Source organism: Ursus americanus, chromosome 17, assembly GCF_024610735.1.
Source record: "Ursus americanus isolate L20-20 chromosome 17, mUrsAme1.1.p, whole genome shotgun sequence".
NCBI lineage: Eukaryota > Metazoa > Chordata > Mammalia > Carnivora > Ursidae > Ursus > Ursus americanus.
Window position 1 is genome coordinate 56,839,126 of NC_142143.1, and position 19,363 is coordinate 56,858,488.

Here is a 19,363-nt window from a genome sequence, read left to right on the forward strand (position 1 = left end):
GGATCATGCCCTGAGCTGAAGGCAACGCTTAATGACTGAGCTACCCCGGCGCCCCTGTGCTCTGTGTTTGTTAAAACCGCATACTATATAACAAAACTGATCTTGCAATGTTCACTTAGATTTACGTGCATATTTACTTGTTATCCATTCTTTGTTTTGTGTGATCTCTTCCATTTTAGACCTTAATACAGAGAGATGCCTCAGAGAGATCCTGTGTATCTTTTACCAGTTTCCCAAGATAGTAGCAACTTGCAAAACTATAGTATAACCAGGATATTGATACTTTAATAATCCATTGATCTTTTATAACTTGTTATAGCCTGGTTCTTCTCATGGCAAATATTTTTAGTTTTTTTATATGTGAAAATCTCTTTATTTCATCACTTATTTTTAAAATGAATCTTTTTTTTAAATTTAACAAGCATAGGGGCACCTAGGTGGCTCAGTCATTAAGCGTCTGCCTTAGGCTCAGGGCGTGATCCCAGGGTTCTGGGATTGAGCCCTGCATCAGGCTCCCTGCTCTGCTGGGAGTCTGCTTCTTCCTCTCCCACTCCCCTTGCCTGTGTTCCCTCTCTTTCTGGCTGTCTTTCTCTCTGTCGAATAAATAAATAAAATCTTAAAAAAAATATTTAACAAGCATAAAAAAGTATACAAAAGAAGTGCTTAGATTGGGTAAATATCCCATCTAAATAACTAGCACCCCAAAATGAGATGTGTCTTGGTGTGTATTTCTTTGGCTTTATTCTATTTGAAATCTGATCAGCTACTTGAATCTCCTGGTTTATGTGTTTTTTTCCCCTCCAAGTTTGAGAGGTTTTCAGTAATTATTTCTTGGAATCCTTTCTCAGCTCTACTTTCTTCTTTCCTTCTGGGACTCCAATTTTACCAATGTTAGCTCCTTTCTAATTGTCCCATGGATGCCTGAGGCTTTGTTCATTTAAAAAAAATGTATTTAGTTTCTGTTCTGAGTAAATTCTACCGATCTGTCTTCAAGTTCGCTGATTCTGTCTTCAGTCATCTTTATTAATGAGGTCATTCAGTGAGTTTTCAAAATTTCTGTTATTGTATTTTTAAGCTCTATAATTTCCTTTTAGTTCCTTTTTATAACTTTGTGAGATTTTTTTTATAACTTTGTGAGATATTTTTTCATTTATTTAAAGAGAATCCACAATTGCAGTGAAGCATTTTTATGATGGTTGCTTTAAAATCCCTGTGAGATAATCCCAAAATTTGATTCATCCCAGTTTGGCATCTGTTAATTGTCTTTTTCATTTAAGTTGCAGTATTTCTGGTTCTTTGTGTGATGAGAAATTTTTTAAAAAAAGATTTATTTTAGAGAAAGAGAGAGCCCCAGAGAGAGAGCCTGCAAGTGAGGGGAGGGGCAGAGGGAGAGGGAGAGAGAAAATCCTCAAGCAGACTCCCTGCTGATCACAGAGCCTGATGTGGGGCTTGATCCCGGGACCCTGAGATCATGACCTAAGGTGAAATCAAGATTCAGACACTTAACAGACTGAGCCACCCAGGCGCCCCATGGTGATTAATTTCTGGTTGTTTTCTAGATATTCTGGATATTTTATTATAATATTTTGTATCCTATGTAATGTATTTTTTTAGCATCCTGTCTGTTGAGGTGTAGCACAAGGCCAAGTGAGTGCATAGTTTCAGTCTCTTGCTCAGCCTTGCCAATGCCATCCTGGCAAAAGTGAAGCACTCTACCTTTGCTGCCCCATTGCAGATGGGTGGGGTGGAAGTGCAGGTTCCTTCTCAGCCCTGGTGACACCTTGACACTGATTCACACTGTCTCTTTGCCTTTTAGTGGGGGTTATACTCAGCCCCCCCAACTAGACCTGCTACCGGCAGGGAGGGGCAAACAGAGATCTGACTCAACCCAATTTGTTGCTGCAGTGTTGGACATCCCAGTTCCGTGTTAGTCTTTGCTGGCCCAGGGGAGTGGGTGGGTGGCTGGGGGGCAATCAGCCTACCTAGTGAGCTAGTATGTACTCTGTTCTGGGGAATGTCCGTTGTGTACTTGAAAAGAATGTGTACTCTGGTGTTTTAGGATGGAATGTTCTGAATGTATCTGCTAAGTCCATCTGGTCCAGTGTGTCATTCAAAGCTGTTGTTTCCTGTTGATTTTCTGTTTAGGTGATCTGTCCATTGATGTATGTGGGGTGTTAATATCACCTACTACTATCGTGTTACTATCAATTAGTTGCTTTATGTTTGTTATAAATTGTTTTATATGTTTGGGTGTTCCCATATTGGGTGCATAAATATTTACATTTGTTATATCTTCTTGTTGCATTGTCCCCTTATAATTATATAGTACCCTTGTTTTTTTTATAGTCTGTTTTAACATCTAGTTTGTGCGACGTAAGTATTGCTACACTGGCTTTCTTTTGAAATCCATTTGCATGATAAGTGTTTCTCCATGCCCTCACTTCTGATTTGCAGGTGTTTTTAGGTCTAAATCGAGTCTCTTGTAGGCAGCATATAGATGGGTCTTTTTTTTTTTTTAATCTATTCTGACACCTGCCATCCTTTGATTGGAGCGTTTAGCCCATTTACTTTCAAATAATTATTGATAGATATGTATTTATTGCCATTTATTACTTATTTTGCCATTGTTTCCGTAGATTTTCTCTGATCCATTCTTGTCTTTCTCTTTCATGTTTTGTTGATTTTCGTTAGTGATATATTTAGATTTCTTTGTATTTATTCTTTGCATATTTATTAGGGTTTTTGATATTTGGTTACCATTAGATTTGCATATAACCTCTTCTGGAAATATCAGTCTACATTAAGTTAATGATCAGGTTTGAACTCATTTTTTTTTTTTTTTGAGTATGTTCCGTGCCCAATGTGGGTCTTGAACTCATGACCCCAAGAGGAAGAGTTGCATGATCTACCAACTAAACCAGCCAGGTGCCCCTGAATGCATTCTTTTCTCCTCTCCTCCCCATGTTTTAGGTATATGTTGTTATATTTTTTGTCCTTGTTTTTGGTATGAGTTCCTTGACTGATTTTTACTGTTTTTATGTTTCCTTCCTTTATATTGTCATTTTTGGTCTCTCCTTTCCACTCAAAAAGTCTCTTTTAACATTTCTTGCAGGGCTGGTTTAGTTGTCAAGAAATCCTTTAGTTTTTATTTATTCTATTCTGAATGATAGTCTTGTTGGATAGAGTATTCTTGGTGTAGATTTTTTTCCATTTAGCACTTTAAATATATTATGCCAGTCCTTTCTGGCTTGCTGTGTTTGTTTTGAGAAATCTGTAGCTAGCCTTCTGTGTTTTCCCTTGCAAGTTAATGACTTCTTTTGTCTTGTTGCTATTAATATTTTTTCTTTATCACTATATTTTGCAAATGTAATTACAATGTGTCTTGGTGTTGGCCTGCTTTTGTTGATTTTGGATGAGACTTCTCTGTGCCTCCTGGATCTGGATGTCTGTTTCCTTCCTCAGATTAGGGATTTTTTTGTTATTAGTTTTTCACATAAATGTTCTGTCCCCTTTTCTCTTTCTTCTTTTCCTGGGACTCCTATAATATGAATGTTGTTATGTTTGATGGAGTCACTGAGTTCCCTAAGTCTATATTTGTTTTGCAGAATTCTTCTTTTTCTCTTTTGTTCAGCTTCATTATTTTCCGTTATTATTATTTTTTAAAGATTTTATTTATTTATGTGATGGAGATACAGCCAGCGAGAGAGGGAACACAGCAGGGGAGTGGGAGAGGAAGAAGCAGGCTCCCAGCAGAGGAGCCCAATGTGGGACTCAATCCCAGAACACCGGGATCACGCCCTGAGCTGAAGGCAGATGCTTAATGACTGCGCTACCCAGGCGCCCCTATTTTCCATTATTTTGTCTTCTAGGTAATTAATTCATTCATCTGCTGCTTCCAGCCTGATGTACATTGCATCAAGCCTGTTTCCAAACTCATTTATTGCAGTCTTCATCTCTGATTGATTCTTTTTTAACCCTTTATCTCTGGGGTGCAGCTCTCACTGATGTCTTCTTTTCTCTTCTGAAGCCCAGTGAGTATCCTTAGGATTGTTGTTTTAAATTCTTCATTAGGCATGTTGCTTATATCTGTTTTGCTGAGATCCCTGGGTGTGGCCTTGGATAAATTCTTCTGTCTTGGCATTTTGTCTAAGTCTCCGTCGTCTTCTCTGTGTTAGAAAAGCCAGTTATGTCTCCTGCTACTGAAAGTAATGGCTTTATGAAGGAGAGGTCATGTAATGCCCTGGGCCTTGTGCTTCAAGGGGTGTCTCCTGTGTGTGCAGCCTGAAGTCTGCTGTGGCATTCTGTCTGCTCTATCCTTCAGGCCAGTCATCTGCAGAGGCACTTCTTCCATGCTGTTGGCAGTGTTTAGTCTCTGGCCTGAATGTGGCAAGTTTTAACTAGGTGTGCTCTGGTCTGCTTGTGAAATGAGACCTGTCACCACCTCCACCCGAACTGAGGCCCTAATAAACCTCTTGGTGTGGGCAGGGGTTTGTGCTGGTCTTCTAGGTGTGGGGCCTATTGTCCTGGGACTGAGGCAAGCTTGACTGAGAAGGGAAGTTCCACTGGAGTACAGGGGCTTGGTGTAAGCAAGTTAGGTAGCTATTGTAGGTAATGTGCTGCTTCCTGAGGTGGCTCTGTGTTTATGCTAAGGGCTGGGGGAGAGAAATTGTGCTGGCCAGCTGCTTTGTTCCCAGAGAGGTGTCTCCATGAATGCTGCTTCTCAGGGACTTCTTCCAAGAAGTATGAATAATCTCTCCACTGTGTGCCCCCGGCACTCTTCAGGTCACTGTTTCCATGCTGTCTGCCCCCAGGTTGTTTTCTTGTCCTCTCTCCAGGAGCAGCACAGTGGCTCTATCCCAGCCAAGCCCACTGTCCTATATAATTTAGGCATCTTTTCAATAAATGGTGTTGGGAAAAGTGGATAACAACATGCAAAAGAAAGAACCTGGACCACTTTATTACTCAATACACAAAAATAAATGCAAAATGGATTAAAGACCTAAATATAAGATCTGAAACCATAAAAAGAAGAGAACACAGGCAGTCACTTCTTTGATGTCAGCTGTAGCACCTTTCTAGATATGTCTCCTGAAGCAAGGGAAATAAAAGCAAAAATAAACTATTGGGACTTCATCAAAATAAAAGCTCCTGCACAGTGAAGGAACAATCAGCAAAACTAAAAGGCAACCTATGGAATGGGAGAAGATCCTTGCCAGTGACAAAGCTTAGAAAGGGTTAGTATCCAAAGTAAGTAGAGAACTTATAAAACGCAACACCCAAACCCCAAATAATTCAATTAACAAATGGGCAAAAGACGTGAATAGACATTTTTTCAAAGACATCCAGATGGCCAATAGACACATGAAAAGATGCTCAACATCACTTGTCATCAGAGAAATGCAAATTGAGACTACAATGAGATATCGCCTCACTCCTGTCAGAATGACTAAAATTAGCAACACAAGAAGCATCAAGTGTTCTTGAGGTTGGAGAAAGGGGAACCCTCTTACCCTGTTGGTGGGAATGCAAACTGGTACAGCCACTCTGAAAAACAGTATATAGGTTCTGAAAAAGTTAAAAATAGAACTGCCGTATTATCCTGAAATTGCACTACTAGGTAGTTACCTAAAGAATACAAAAATACTAATTCAAAGGGATACATGCACCTGATGTTTATAGCAGCATTAGCTACAATAGCCAAATTATAGAAAGGCCTAAGTCACCATCAGTCAATGAATGGATAAAGAAGATGTGGTATATATTTATAATGGAATATTACTCAGCCATAAAAAGAATGGCTATGTTCTGCCATTTGCAATGACATGGATGGAGCTAGAGAGTATTATGCTAAGCAAAATAAGTCAGTCAGAGAAAGACAAATACTGTACGATTTCATTCGTATGTGGAATTTAAGAAACAAAACAAACCACCAAAGGGAAAAAGAAGAGAGAGAGGCAAGCCAAGAAATGGATTCTTAACTATAGAGAGATAACTGATAACTGGTTATCAGAGGGGAGGTGAGTGCAGGGATGGTTTAAATAGGTGATGGGGATTAAGGAGTGTACTTGTATGTGCACCTGGTGTTGTTTGGAAGTGTTGAATCATTATATTGTACACCGGAAACTAATATTATAGTGTATGTTAACTAACTGGAATTAAAAATGAAAAAAAACTACACACATTTAATGTATACACCTAAAGGAGTGTATGCATTGACATATGCATTGACAGATATTTTGAAACCAGTCATATTTCTGGCCAGTGGTCCTAATATATTATCATTTTTAATATATTGCTTGATTAGGCTTGATAAATTTTATTCAGGACTTTAGCATCTACATTTGTGAAGGATATTGGTGTGAAGTTTTTGGAAATGTATGTGTTTGGTTTTGGTATCAGGGTAAGGTGGGTCTCCAATGAGCTGGGAAGTACTTCTTTTCTAATTTTCTCGAAGAATTAATGGAAAATTGGTATGATTTATTCTTTAAATTTCTGGTAGAAAACACCAGTGGAGACAATGAACCAGGTGTTTTCTTTGTGAGAAAGATTTTAATCATATTTTCTATTTCTTTAATAGTTAGTTGTTGGGCTCTTGAGAATGTGCGTTTTTTCTTTTTATTTATTAAGCTTTTAATTTTAATTCCAGTGTAATTAACATATAATGTTATATTAATTTTAGGTGTATGATGAACTGATTCAACAATTCTACACATTACTCAGTGCTTACCTTGATAACTGTACTCTTTAATCCCCATCACCTATTTCAGCCATCCAACTATCCACCTCTCCTGTGGTAATCATCAGTTTGTTCTCTGTAGTTGAGTCTGTTTCTTGGTTTCTCTTTCTCCCTCTATTTTTCCTTTGTTCATTTGCTTTGTTTCTTATATCCTACAGATGAGTGAAATCATATGGTATTTGTCTTACTGTGACTGACTTATTTCATTTAACATTGTACTCTTTTGAGAAATCTCCTGAAATTCTCATGTTTTTCTTTTATGTTTTAGTTTTTTTTCTCTCTGAATGATTTCATCATATTCTCTTTATTTTTGGTTTTTAGCAGTTTGACTGTGATGCATCTAAGGGTGTGTTTTTTGTGTCTGTTATTTATCCTGATAGTCTGCAATGGGATCTCTGAATTTTTGGGATCTGTTGTTTGTTTTCTTTCATTATGATTGGAAAATTATCTGACATCACCTCAGATATTTCTTTCTCCCCAATTTGCTCTTTTCTTCTGAGATTTCTATTGCACATATTTTTGAGTGTTTGATATTGTCCCATTGCTCTGAAATGGCCTACTTTTTCCCACACACTTTTTTTTACTTGGACTTAATTTGGATAATTTCTGTTGACTTTTCTTCACTTTCACTGATTCTTAAACTGTGTCTGGTAGGCTTATGAACCCATTACAGAATTCTTTATCTTTGTTAATGTGTATTCTAGTTTTAGCATTCCATTATGCTAAAAACAAAAACAAACTTTAGTTTCCCAACTGTTCATGAATGTTGTTGTCCACCTTGTTCATTAAACCTTTTAACAGAATAATCACAATTATTTTATAGTCCCTGCCTGGTAATTCTAACATCTGTGTCATTTCTGAGTTAGTTTCAAAATTTTGTTTTGATAATGGGTTTCTTCTTGCTTTTTTGTGTGTATTGTAATTTTTGATTGCATGTTGGACATCACATGTAGACAAATAGTAGAGACTGAGATAAATAGTACTTACGCACAGAAATGGGTATGCATTTTTTTCTTTAAGGCTAATGGTAGATTTATTCAACCTAGTTAGGAGTTGAGCTGAATTTAACTTTTGTTGTTGCTATCAATAATTTCAGTGCACCGTAATCTTCAAAATCCTTCAGTTGTGGGCTGGTATTCTCTTGTGTGTAGTGGTGGTTCAGTTGCTAAATTCACTGATTTTGATTTGGAAAAATGTCTCAGAGGAGGGGAATGCAGTGGCAGATGTGATGATGCAGGCATTTGAAAAATATAGGAGAATAAATGCCTACAAAGATGGTAGAGTTGATTGGCTATTGCCAAGTTGTTTTGATGTCTTGATGAGGGATAATGAGAGTTAAGGGATGTTAACAAGCAGTTAATGGTTATTTATGAGAGCCAGAGGGTCTACCTATGTTGTAGGTTACAAAGAGGCCCTCATCTCCTGTAGCTGAAGGACAGACATGGCTGAGTGGTATGTTGATCTACTTGTTAGAAGTATAGAACTCCAGAGCATTTGAATGCTTATCCAAGGTAGATAAGTTATGAAGCTCAAGACCCTGATGGGGAAAACATGGATACTGGAAACATGGAAAGGGCACATCTGTATGAATCCTTCTGAAGATTTTGACTTTGTAGCTTGCTATGAACACTTTGGATTTGCAGAGGTGGCCCACCCTTCCCTACCAAGAGCTAGCTGGAAGATGCTTTTGAGGCCCCTCTCTCCTACAAGGCACCAGATGCTTCCCTCAGTAACTGTCCCCAGTTTTGCTCCTGGATGCCATGCTGATAACTAGGGTTAAACCTAGTGTTATCCAGCTGAGACATGCTGGGCTTGATAAAGGAGGGAAGAATTTATGCACTAGAAAAATTGAAAGAATTGGCTAGCTTGTACTGGCAGAAGTCAGAAATGTGTTCCCGAGACTGGATTTTGATCAGGGTCCCAGAATGTAATACTGGCTGAGAAAGAATTTATTGACATCCTTAGGATGTGGGGCTTAACATCCTAGCAAGGACCTAATTTTACTGCTAGGGTGGCTCTTGGAGCCTGAAAAAGTGTTGTCCAACACTGAGTGATGTGGAAACACCTGACTTGCCCTGAAAGATGGTAATGGAAGGAATAAAATGGCTGAGGGAGGTGGGCATAGTGGAATGATGTAAGAGCATTAGATTCACTAGAAGATTTGTTCTACAGGAGGGGCAATGGGACATATTCACCAGGGAGATAAGGAATGTGCTACTGAGAGGAATATCACATCATTAATCAGAGATGATGGTGGGACAGATGGTCACAGAGCTGGGCTTGTTAATTTTCATGGGTATGATGGGACCTGAAGGAGTAGAGGCCAGGTGGCTCCACTTGAGTGCCTGAAGCATTTACCACAAGGATTGACAAAGTCAGAAGGGTGACCAAGGGATTCGAACTGCAGGAAGTTGTGCAGATAGTTAATAGACCACAGCATCCTAAGGCCTCCCTATGTAGCATCTGTAACTCTTCTAAACCCCTCAATTTCATCTACAAATGTATTCTCTAAAAGTCAGGCACGCTTTGCCACACTCCAGCTTCTACAGACTTTGATCAGTGTTAACATGGCCAAAGATATCTCTTCACCTGATTTTTCCTTTAAATGGAGTCCAAAGATTCCTTGGTAATAGTTTTCATTCTGATTACAGCTCTCAAATGAAAGTCAGAAATGTCCTTTTGAACAATCATGAGATTCCATGCTGTCCTTTAGAGTAGGAAATATTTTCTGTAGGAGATGCCAGAAAGAGACAATCTTTAAGAGCTATCAGAGGTAGAAACCTGAGAAAACAAATTGGAAAACCTGAGAAAGATCACCTGAAGTAGAATCTGTTTTTGTGTATGACCTCATGAATTCTATTTTCTGGGAAGTACCTAGGAATTTCTGAGAAAATGTACCTACAACTTTTTGACAGTTATTGGTAAGACTAAGAGCTTCTCGTGGGAAAATGAACTTAATCATTCAGCTGATCACCAGATTTAGGATAAAGTAACTTTTAATCAGATATTTCTTTTTTGTAGGTACTCTAAGGATATTTTTTCCCTAGTTTTCCCCTTTATTGAAAGATATGTGCCAGAAAAAAGGTCTTTGAATATCTTTGTCTTGCTTGCAAATTTGAAACAAAAAAATTTTTTTAAAAAGATTTTATTTATTTATTTATTTAACAGGGAGAGAGACAGCGAGAGAGGGAACACAAGCAGGGGGAGTGGGAGAGGAAGAAGCAGGCTCCTAGTGGAGAAGCCTGATGAGGGGCTCGATCCCAGAACGCTGGGATCACGCCCTGAGCTGAAGGCAGACGCTTAACGACTGCGCCACCCAGGCGCCCCTGAAACTAAATTTTGATACATACTCACAATCCATTGATGTGAGCAATTACTTTAAAAGAGGTATCAGAAGCTCAAGTTATCAGTTGGAGTAACTTCATGAATTTCATTCAGATTTTCCATTGATTTTGAGGCCATTAAAATGAATAAAGATGCACTATTTTTCTGGTGACATCCTTGAAAGCTTGTTTTACTTGTTTATTCCTTAGAGTGTAAATAAATGGGTTCAATAAAGGGGCAACTGAGGTATTGAGCACAGCCACTCCCTTATTGAAGGTAACTCCTTCTTTTGCTGAGGGTTTTATGTACATGAAGATGCAGCTGCCATAAGAGAGGAAGATGACACTCATGTGGGAAGAACATGTGGAAAAGGCCTTTATCCTTTGCTGAGCAGAGGGGATCTTGAGGATGGTCCAGATGATGTTTGTGTAGGAGAGAATCACCAGTACCAGAGTGACCACCAAAGTCACAACTGCTAAGATAAATTCAAGCCGCTCCAGGAGTCTTGTGTCTGAGCAAGATATTTCTAGGAGGGGTCCATAGTCACAATAATAATGATTCAGCACGTTGGAGGCACAGAAATCCAGCTGAGTGGTCAGGATGATTGGGTATACGATGATTAGAAATCCAGCCAACCAAGAGCAGAGGACCAGCTGGGTGCAGACTCTGCTGCTCATGATGGTCAGGTAATGCAGGGGTCTGCAGATGGCCACGTAGCGGTCATAGGACATGGCGGCCAGAAGGTAAAACTCCGTGGCTCCGAAGAAGATGGCAAAGAAGTACTGAGTCAAGCAGCCAGCAAAGCTGATGGTCTTGTTGCCAGTTGTGATGCTGAACAGCAGCCTGGGAGTAAAAGTGGTCGTAAAGGAAATTTCTAAGAAGGAGAAATTCCGGAGGAAGAAATACATGGGAGTCTGGAGGTGGGAGTCCAGTAGTGTAAGGGAGATGATTGTCAGGTTTCCAATGATGCTGAATATGTAGGTGAGGAGGAGAAATATAAAGATTACAGGTTTGACCTCTGGGGTATCTGTTAGTCCCAGCAGAATGAATTCTGTCAGAAAGGTTTGGTTTTTCATTGCTAACCTTTGCTGCCTATAAAGGTACAAAGGAAAGAAGTCAGTGATGAGAATGAAAGGAGGAGCTCAGGAACATTTAGGAGAAGCTAAGCCTTTTCTGTTGAATTGGTTCAAATGCCTCTTTTCTGTCAATTTGACTCAAATTAGATTTTCTATTGGACAGAGTTTGGCTCTTCACAAGAATTATTTTTTTTTAATTCTCATGTAGGAGAATTTTCTCTGTGGCTCCATTTCAGGCTCTTTCTGTACTTTCCTAGCCTACCTTATAAACCAATGCCTCAGGTATCATTTTCTCCATTTTCTATTTTTAGTTTCACTTTGAACATTGAGTCTACTTTGGATCTTGCATTATATCTGGTAATTTGGCAGTGATGCCTCATTTCCATCCCTTTCTTGGTCTCAGAGTGAGAAGAAAGGCTGTGTTAGCTCACAATTGAGGAGCCTTTAGGAGGGAATCAGCACTACCATTGTAACTGCAGTAACTAAGGATGCCGTCAAGTTCCCTTCAATATACTGAATTTGTGGATCACTGTAACTAGCATCATCAGTCTCTAAATCTTTAGTGCCAGTGTCTGCTTTCCTTCAAGCCTCAAGTTTCCTTAGATGGTTTTAGCAGTGGAACAGATGACATCTCTCCAAGAAGATATCTGCTATCATTTCTTTTTCATATCCATGTGTATTAATAAGCATGTAAATTTACTCTGTCTAGACAAAAAGAACTGAAATAAAAAGTTGCAAAACTCATTTAGGAGTTTCTAATCAAAAACTTGTTTGCTTAGGGCACTATCTACACCATACTTTGAGAAGCTGAGTAATTAGTTTTTGTTTATAGGTGAAGAACACGGTTCTGAATAGTTACATAGCTACTATAATAAAATTTATGTTAAATTTAAATTTTAAGCCAGGTTTTATTTAACCTTCTCTACAGTTCTCAAATTCTCAAAGCCATTTCCAGCAGATAACACACTTACAGTTTTTTATTAATTTGCAAAATTTCCTCTGGCACAAACCTCCACATCTACCTTTCTTTTCTCAAGACATTTCTGTCCCTGTACTCATCTTCCAATACCTCTGATCCAGAGAGTAGATGACTCTTCTTGTGTCAGAGGTCAGTTTTTTTCTGACTCTTGAAAATGCAAACAAGTCACAAATATTTTTATTTTACCACCTTCTACCTTAAAAAGCATTTAATGTACATTGTTTTACTTGGTTATAACTATGATAATAATAAATAATAACTGGCATCGGGGGCCTGGGTCGCTCCGTCGGTTGAGGGTCTGACTGTTGACTTTGGCTCAGGTCATGATCTCAGGGTTGTGAGATCAAGCCCTGCCTTGGGCTCCCATCTGGGCATCGAGCCTGCTTAAGATTCTCTCTCTCTCCCTCTTGATCTGCCCCTCGCCCTTCTAAAAATAATAGTTGTTATCAATTGAGGACTTAATAGGTGCCAAGCCTTGTCATTATTTTATTTGATTCCCATAACAACCCTTTGAGATAGGTACCATTACTATCTCCATTTTGCAGATGAGGAAACTGAAGTTTGGAGCAGTTGATAAATTGTTCCAAATTCCACAGCTGGTGTATTGTGGAGCCAGAACTCTAACCCAGTGCTGCCTGATCCATAGTCTGCACACTGAACTACCAGGTTGTGCTGATTTTCCACCCGCATCCAGGGACAGAGTGATTACAACTATTATCTCATTCTTACAGATGAGATAATGTACATTAATGATACTATGAAGATAGTGGTGATGGTGAAACTGAGGCTGGGAAAGTTTTAGTGAGTTAGCTAAGCACACACAGCCAGTAAATTCTTATATTCTAAAATACACGTGGACCAGACCCACTTTTTAATTTTTTTAACATACTTATTAAACAGTAATTGCGTATTCTTTAAAAAATTTCTGTATATTTTATTTTTACATCGTCTTTGGTTTTTTCCTTCTAATGTTTTCTTAATTTCTTCCTTTAACCAATGGCTCTTTTCTAATTTTTCCTCTTTTCTTCAAACTCTCATGATGTGTCTCTTACTCTGGCTGTCCTTTCTCCTAAACACATTTTTCAGAAGTTGCCAGCATTAGTTTCTAAATGAGTGAAACAATCCTGTCATACACCTATCTCGTGATGCTTCTCAAATCAGTATTCTTAGGCCTGAATTCTTATTTCACTTTCAGGCCCATGTTTTTAACTCTCCCTAAAACATTACCTTTTGGACATATTCCCTTCAAATTAAACTTAATATGTTAAACTATATCTCAGCATCATTTTTCACTGTGACAAAACCTATTTAAATTTCCACATTCCTCGATAGGATTTTTTGGTTAAATGTCAAGAAATTTACTTTTGAAAAACAGTAACTCTTGAAAGTCATTCAATAAGTGTTGGTTCTCTTGCTCTTCCCCTGCTGTTAAGGAACTTACAGTCTATTTTTGGAAAGATGCCATATACACATAAAATAGAAAATGGTTAATTCCTGAATAGAATACATCATTATGTTAATTCTTATTTTTAACATATTATTTTATGAAAACTGACAGTTTTGTCACTCCCGAGTTTTCTGTCAGGGCTAGTTGAGCAAGTTCTGTTTATAGACCATTGATCTAAATTTAATTTCCTGTATATTTAGCCATATACATCCCAAAGGAAATTTTTAGTATTTTCAGGCAAACTTTTAATTGGAAGATAGTCCATACATTGACCCTGACAAACATGTAGCTCGAGCTACTAGAGTCTTTCTCCGTTTCTGTAGCCAGGACATATAGAAATGAGAGTTTATCTCTTCTTCCACTTCCAGCAGATCTCCTTGTGCAAGTGGAGACAGAAAATCAGTAAATTGAGTCCAGTTGCTAAGCACTATTATCTGAGTAAGACAACCTGTACAGAGTGTAATTAGCATTTGGAGACACTTTGTGGAATTATAAAAAGTTGTGGTAAAAAACATGGAACATAAAAGTTACCATCTTAACCACTTTTACGTTCAGTAAGTGCTAAGCATATTCACTTTGGTGTGCAACAGATCTCCAGAACTTCTTATCTTGTAAAACCGAAACTCTGTACCCAATAAACAACTCCCCTTCCCCCCTTCCCTCCTGCCCCTGGCAAGCACTATTCTGTGTTCTGTTTTTACGAATCTGACTACTTTAGTTAGCTCATATAAGTAAAATCATACATTATTTGTCTTTTTGTGACTGTTTTATTTTGCTTAGCATTGTATTCTCAAGGCATTTCCTCCCTTTTTAAGGCTGAATAATATTCCATTGTATATACATATCACATTTTGTTTACCCATTCATCTGTTGATGGATGTTTGGGTTGCTTCTGTTTTGATGATTGTAAATTATGCTGCCATAAACATGAGTGTGCAAATACATCTTCAAGATTCCGCTTTCAAAAAAAAAAAAAAGAGGCCTTGCTTTCAATTCTCTTGAATATATAGCCAGCAGCCTATCTTTCTAGATCATATGGTAATTCTATTTCTAGTTTTTTGAGGAATCACTGTACTGTTTTCCACAGTGGCTGTACTCTGCGTGTAATTTTTACATCACAATGAATACCTGAATATCTGTGACACAGCATAAATGCAGAGAGATGCTTGATTCTAGATAAGAATTAACATAAATGATGCATTTTATTCAGACATTAAGTGTTTTCTGTTTCACGTGTATATATCGTCTTTCCAAAAACAGATAAAATTCCTTAAGAGCAGGGGAAGGACAGAAGAACCAACACTTATTGAATGACTGTAGTGTTGGTTTATGCTGGGTTCATCATGAATATATTATTCCTCTTTTTTGGTATTTTTTATTCCCCAATAACCATGGCAAAAACATACAATATGATCAAAATACATAGCTGTTAAATAAATGAAAAAAAGATAGTGCTCTTTTTTCTCTTTTCCCCTTTTAGTTTGCTCTCCATTCATCCTTTTATCTTTGGCAATTTACTGTATAAATTGTGTATTTTTTCTTGTTTTTTTTTTTTTTTTTTTTTGTCTGGTAACTAACAGGAACTTTCCAGAGCCAGTTTAGGATAAAGTTGCTTGAATACATAAATTGATTTTACCATTTCCCTTCTCTCTTCTGCTAATGAATGGTCAGTAAGCCATAAATATTACCTAGTTCTGCTGGGATTTTGAGCTGAGACCCAGGCCTCTATCAGCAAGATTGTATTTTGAGATTTTCCTTGTTCATAGTTGGTGCTTTCCACCACCAAATAATAAAAATTTGTATTTCTTCTATTTGTAATTTGTAATTGAATTTTGAAATGACCTAATGTGTGTAAAGTTTGTTTGGGCACAGAACTCCCTCATGCTTTGTTTTCAGGATACTGAGCTATCTGTCACTGATGGAAAGAGAAAATTCAGACATTGAATGATTTCAGGAGGGGCTTTCAGGAACCGCTTTATATTCTTACCACTGACTCTTAGGGAGAAGTGTTCATGCATCTGGACTCCCCTATCCCATCTCTCTCAGCCTCCTGGACAGGCTGAGTCACTTTTCTTGGGACACAGTATAGCTCCAACACAGACGCAGGAAAAGGGCTATCAGATTACTTGGTCATAATATTCTTTTTCAGAAAGGTCAGTGATTTTCCCAGGAAAAGCCTTAAATGTCTAGAATCCTGTGGGTGTCTTAATGTCATTCTGATCTTCTAAGTTTCCTGAAATAAAGAAATCTTAAGCCCCTGGGATCCTTAATGCCGTATGCCTATCTGGAACACCAGAGAGCCATCTTTGCTGTTGTGTCCAAGAATATCCTAATCTTGAAGATGTGTGAAATGAGGTCATATCATCCAATGATCTGCGTGTCCAGGCTCTTGCACTTCCTGGCATTAATTTTTGGTCTTTGATGAATAGCTTTGTTATCATAAAAAAATCACATTTACATTCCATATAAATTCTGCAATAAATCTGCTTCGATAATTTTACAAATCATTGTAGCATTGTTTGTACTTGTAAAAAGCTGGAAACAATTTAAAATTCCATCAGTAGGAAAATGACAAAACAATTTTGGCACATCCAAACTACAAAATGCAACAAGCCAATAAAAATGAATAGGAAACACTGTACATTAACTAACTGGAATTTATTTATTTATTTAATTTATTATTATTTTTTAACTAACTGGAATTTAAATAAAAACTTAAAAAAATGAATGGGAAAGATTTACATGAACTCACTTGGAAAGATATATGTGGTATACTGCTATGTGAACAAAGCATGCTGCTGAACTATAGTGTATTTTATGATCCCATTGGGTAAAAAAAGACATATTTTTATATCTCTATATCTTATATAAAACTATTTTTATGTGCGTAGTCTCATAGATATGGGACAATAAATTGTGAATTTATGGAGTTAGAGGGGGAAGTGAGGGACATATGGGGAGCTATCTTCTTTTATTTTATACTTGTCTAGATTGTATAAATGCTGTGTGCTACTTTCTTAAACTGAAGTATAGTTGACATACAATGTTATATTAGTTTCATATACAACATAGTAAACCGACAATTCTACACCTTACCCAGTGCTCAACACAGTAAGTGTAGTTAACCATCTGTCACCATACGACGTTATGTCAACATTATCGGTTGTATTTCATATGCTATACCCTTCAACCCCATGACTTATTTTATAACTGGGAGTTTGTACCTTTTAATCCTCTTCACCTATTTCACCCATCCTACCACTCCTCCTCCCCTCTGGCAACCACCAGTTTGTTCTCTATTTATGAGTCTGTTTCTGTTTGTTTGTTTTCACATACAAGTGAAATCATGAGATATTTGTCTTTGTCTCTCTGACTTATTTCACTAAGCATGATATTCTCTAGGTCAAAACCATCAATAAAATGAAAAGGCAACCTATCGAATGGGAAAAGTTACATGATTTCATGCTCCATAAGCACAAACAGGAATAATTATAAACTGAGAATATACTTACACTTAACTCTCAGGGCAAGTTCTGCGGGATATTACCCATCCATGTCCATGGGATGAATCACAATTAGAAGTCTGATGTGGATGAATGGTGGCATAAAACTGATCTTGTTTGCTTTCTCATCACTACTTATTGACCCAATTGTTCACAAAAGTTCCCAAACTTATGAAAATTTGATAGTTAAAATCATACTCATCCTGATCTATATCAGCTTAGCTGTCATTTGCCACTTCTTCATTCCACAATAATTTAAACTGCACCCTGACCTCATACCCTTGAGATGTGATTTATTTAAATTAAGCATACTTAAGTAGTGATATTAAAAAGCATCCTCCTTCAAAGTCTTGTTTCCCTTTTTCTGACTTGTTTGAGGCTGAGTATGTGCTGCTTGTGGTTTTATACCAGACTGAAGTGTATTTTAAATGCCCTAATTTGAAGAGACCTCAGGGTGATCAGTTGAGGAAAGAAACCAAAGATCCCAGGAGGCCAACATTCAGAGCATACTAATGAACCCTATTTTGTTGAGAACTCTGGAATTGAACTTTTAATAAGGTGTTAGGGAAGAAATCCAAAGGGACTCTGAGGAAGTTAACAGGAGACTGTCTGTGTAGTACAAAAGCCATGTGGAAACTGCAGCAATGATAATGATTAATATCAGGAAATAGGAAACAACTTTTTTTTTTTTAAAACAACATTTTTTTGAGCAGTGTTACAACATTCTGGGCATAATGCTAAAGATACCTTTATTATATTTAAATATGACTCTAGACAATATACCTTAATTATTTGCTTGATGTTCAGAACATTGTTATGTCTCCTCAAGGGCAAGATAGTAGTAGCATTTGGGGCCTCTCCTTTCTGTTGCTGTGGCAATCTTCACATTGGTCAAGTAACATGAGATATGAAGAAAGAGATTAGCATTTTCCCCATTAGTCCCTTTTCCTTCCCATCGGTCTTTTTGTCCTGATGACTATTCTCTTATGGAAGACTGGAGACCCTGTGTCCTTCCTCCATTTCCTCTCAAAGTCTTGAAAATCTCTCCTCCACTTCCTGACTAACACTCCTGCTCAAACCTTTTCAAATCCATGCACTATAGATCTCTAAATATTTTACTATATTAAATTACTACATTTTATTTTATTCCAATGTAGTTAACATACAATATTGTATTAGCTTCAGGTATACATTATAGTGATTCAAGTCCATATATTATTCAGTGCTCATAAAGATAAGTGTATTCTTAATCCCCATCACCTATTTCACCCATCCCCTTACCTACCTCCCCTCTGGCAACCATCAGTTTGTCCCCTGTAGTTAAAAGTCTGTTTCTTGGTTTCTCCATCTCTCTCTTTTTGCCTTCATTCATCTGCTTTGTTTCTTAAATTCCACATATGAGTGAAATCATATGGTATTTGTCTTTTTGTGGCTGACTTATTTCACATAACATTATACTCTCTAGCTCCATCCATGTCATTGCAATGGCAAGATTTCATTCTTTTTATGGCTGAATAATATTCCATTATATCTATCTATCTATCTATCTATCTATCTATCTATCTATTCTTTATCCATTCATCTATCGATGGATATTTGGGCTGCTTCCATAATTTGGCTATTGTAAATAATGCTGTTATAAACAGAGGAATCCATGTATCACTTCAAATTAGTATATTTGTATTTTTGGGGTAAATACCCAGTAGTGTGATTACTGGATCATAGGGTAGGTCTACTTTAAACTTTTTGAGGAACCTGCATACTGTTTTCCAGAGTGGTTGTACCAGTTTGCATTCCTACCAACAGTGTAAGAGGGTACATTTTTCTTTACATCTTCACCAACAGTTGTTTCTTATGTTGTTGATTTTAGCCATTTTGACAGATGTGAGGTGATGTCTCATTGTAGTTTTGATTTGCATTTCCTTGATTATGAGTGATGTTGAGCATCTTTTCATGTGCCTGTTGGCCATCTGGATGTCTTCTTTGGAGAAATGTCTGTTCATGCCTTCTGCCCATCTTTTTTAAAAAAGATTTTATTTATTTATTAGACAGAGAGAGAGACAGCCAGTGAGAGAGGGAACACAAGCAGGGGGAGTGGGAGAGGGAGAAGCAGGCTCCCAGTGGAGCAGGGAGCCCAATGCAGGGCTCAATCCCAGGAACGTGGGATCATGCCCTGGGCTGAAGGCAGACGCTTAATGACTGAGCCACCCAGGCGCCCCCCTTCTGCCCATTTTTTAATTGGATTATTTTGGGGTGATGAATTTTTAAGTTGTTTATATATTTTGGGTACTAACCCTT

At 37.7% G+C, this 19,363-nt stretch overlaps 1 protein-coding gene and 1 long non-coding RNA gene across 2 annotated transcripts in view; one reads left to right on the top strand and one right to left on the bottom strand.

Annotated features, from left to right (window-relative positions):
• Window positions 1–19,363, top strand: part of LOC148108700 (uncharacterized) — an 89,772-nt gene that overhangs the window by 33,040 nt on the left and 37,369 nt on the right. The window lies entirely within an intron of this gene.
• Window positions 10,198–11,136, bottom strand: LOC123787111 (olfactory receptor 6C4-like). The gene has a single exon (XM_045789562.2). It carries the CDS (start codon window positions 11,134–11,136, stop codon window positions 10,198–10,200), a length of 939 nt encoding a protein of 312 aa, XP_045645518.2.

Bases quoted from the DNA above. Each gene is read 5' to 3' on its own strand.
- LOC123787111 (XM_045789562.2), bottom strand. From the start codon at position 11,136: ATGAAAAACCAAACCTTTCTGACAGAATTCATTCTGCTGGGACTAACA.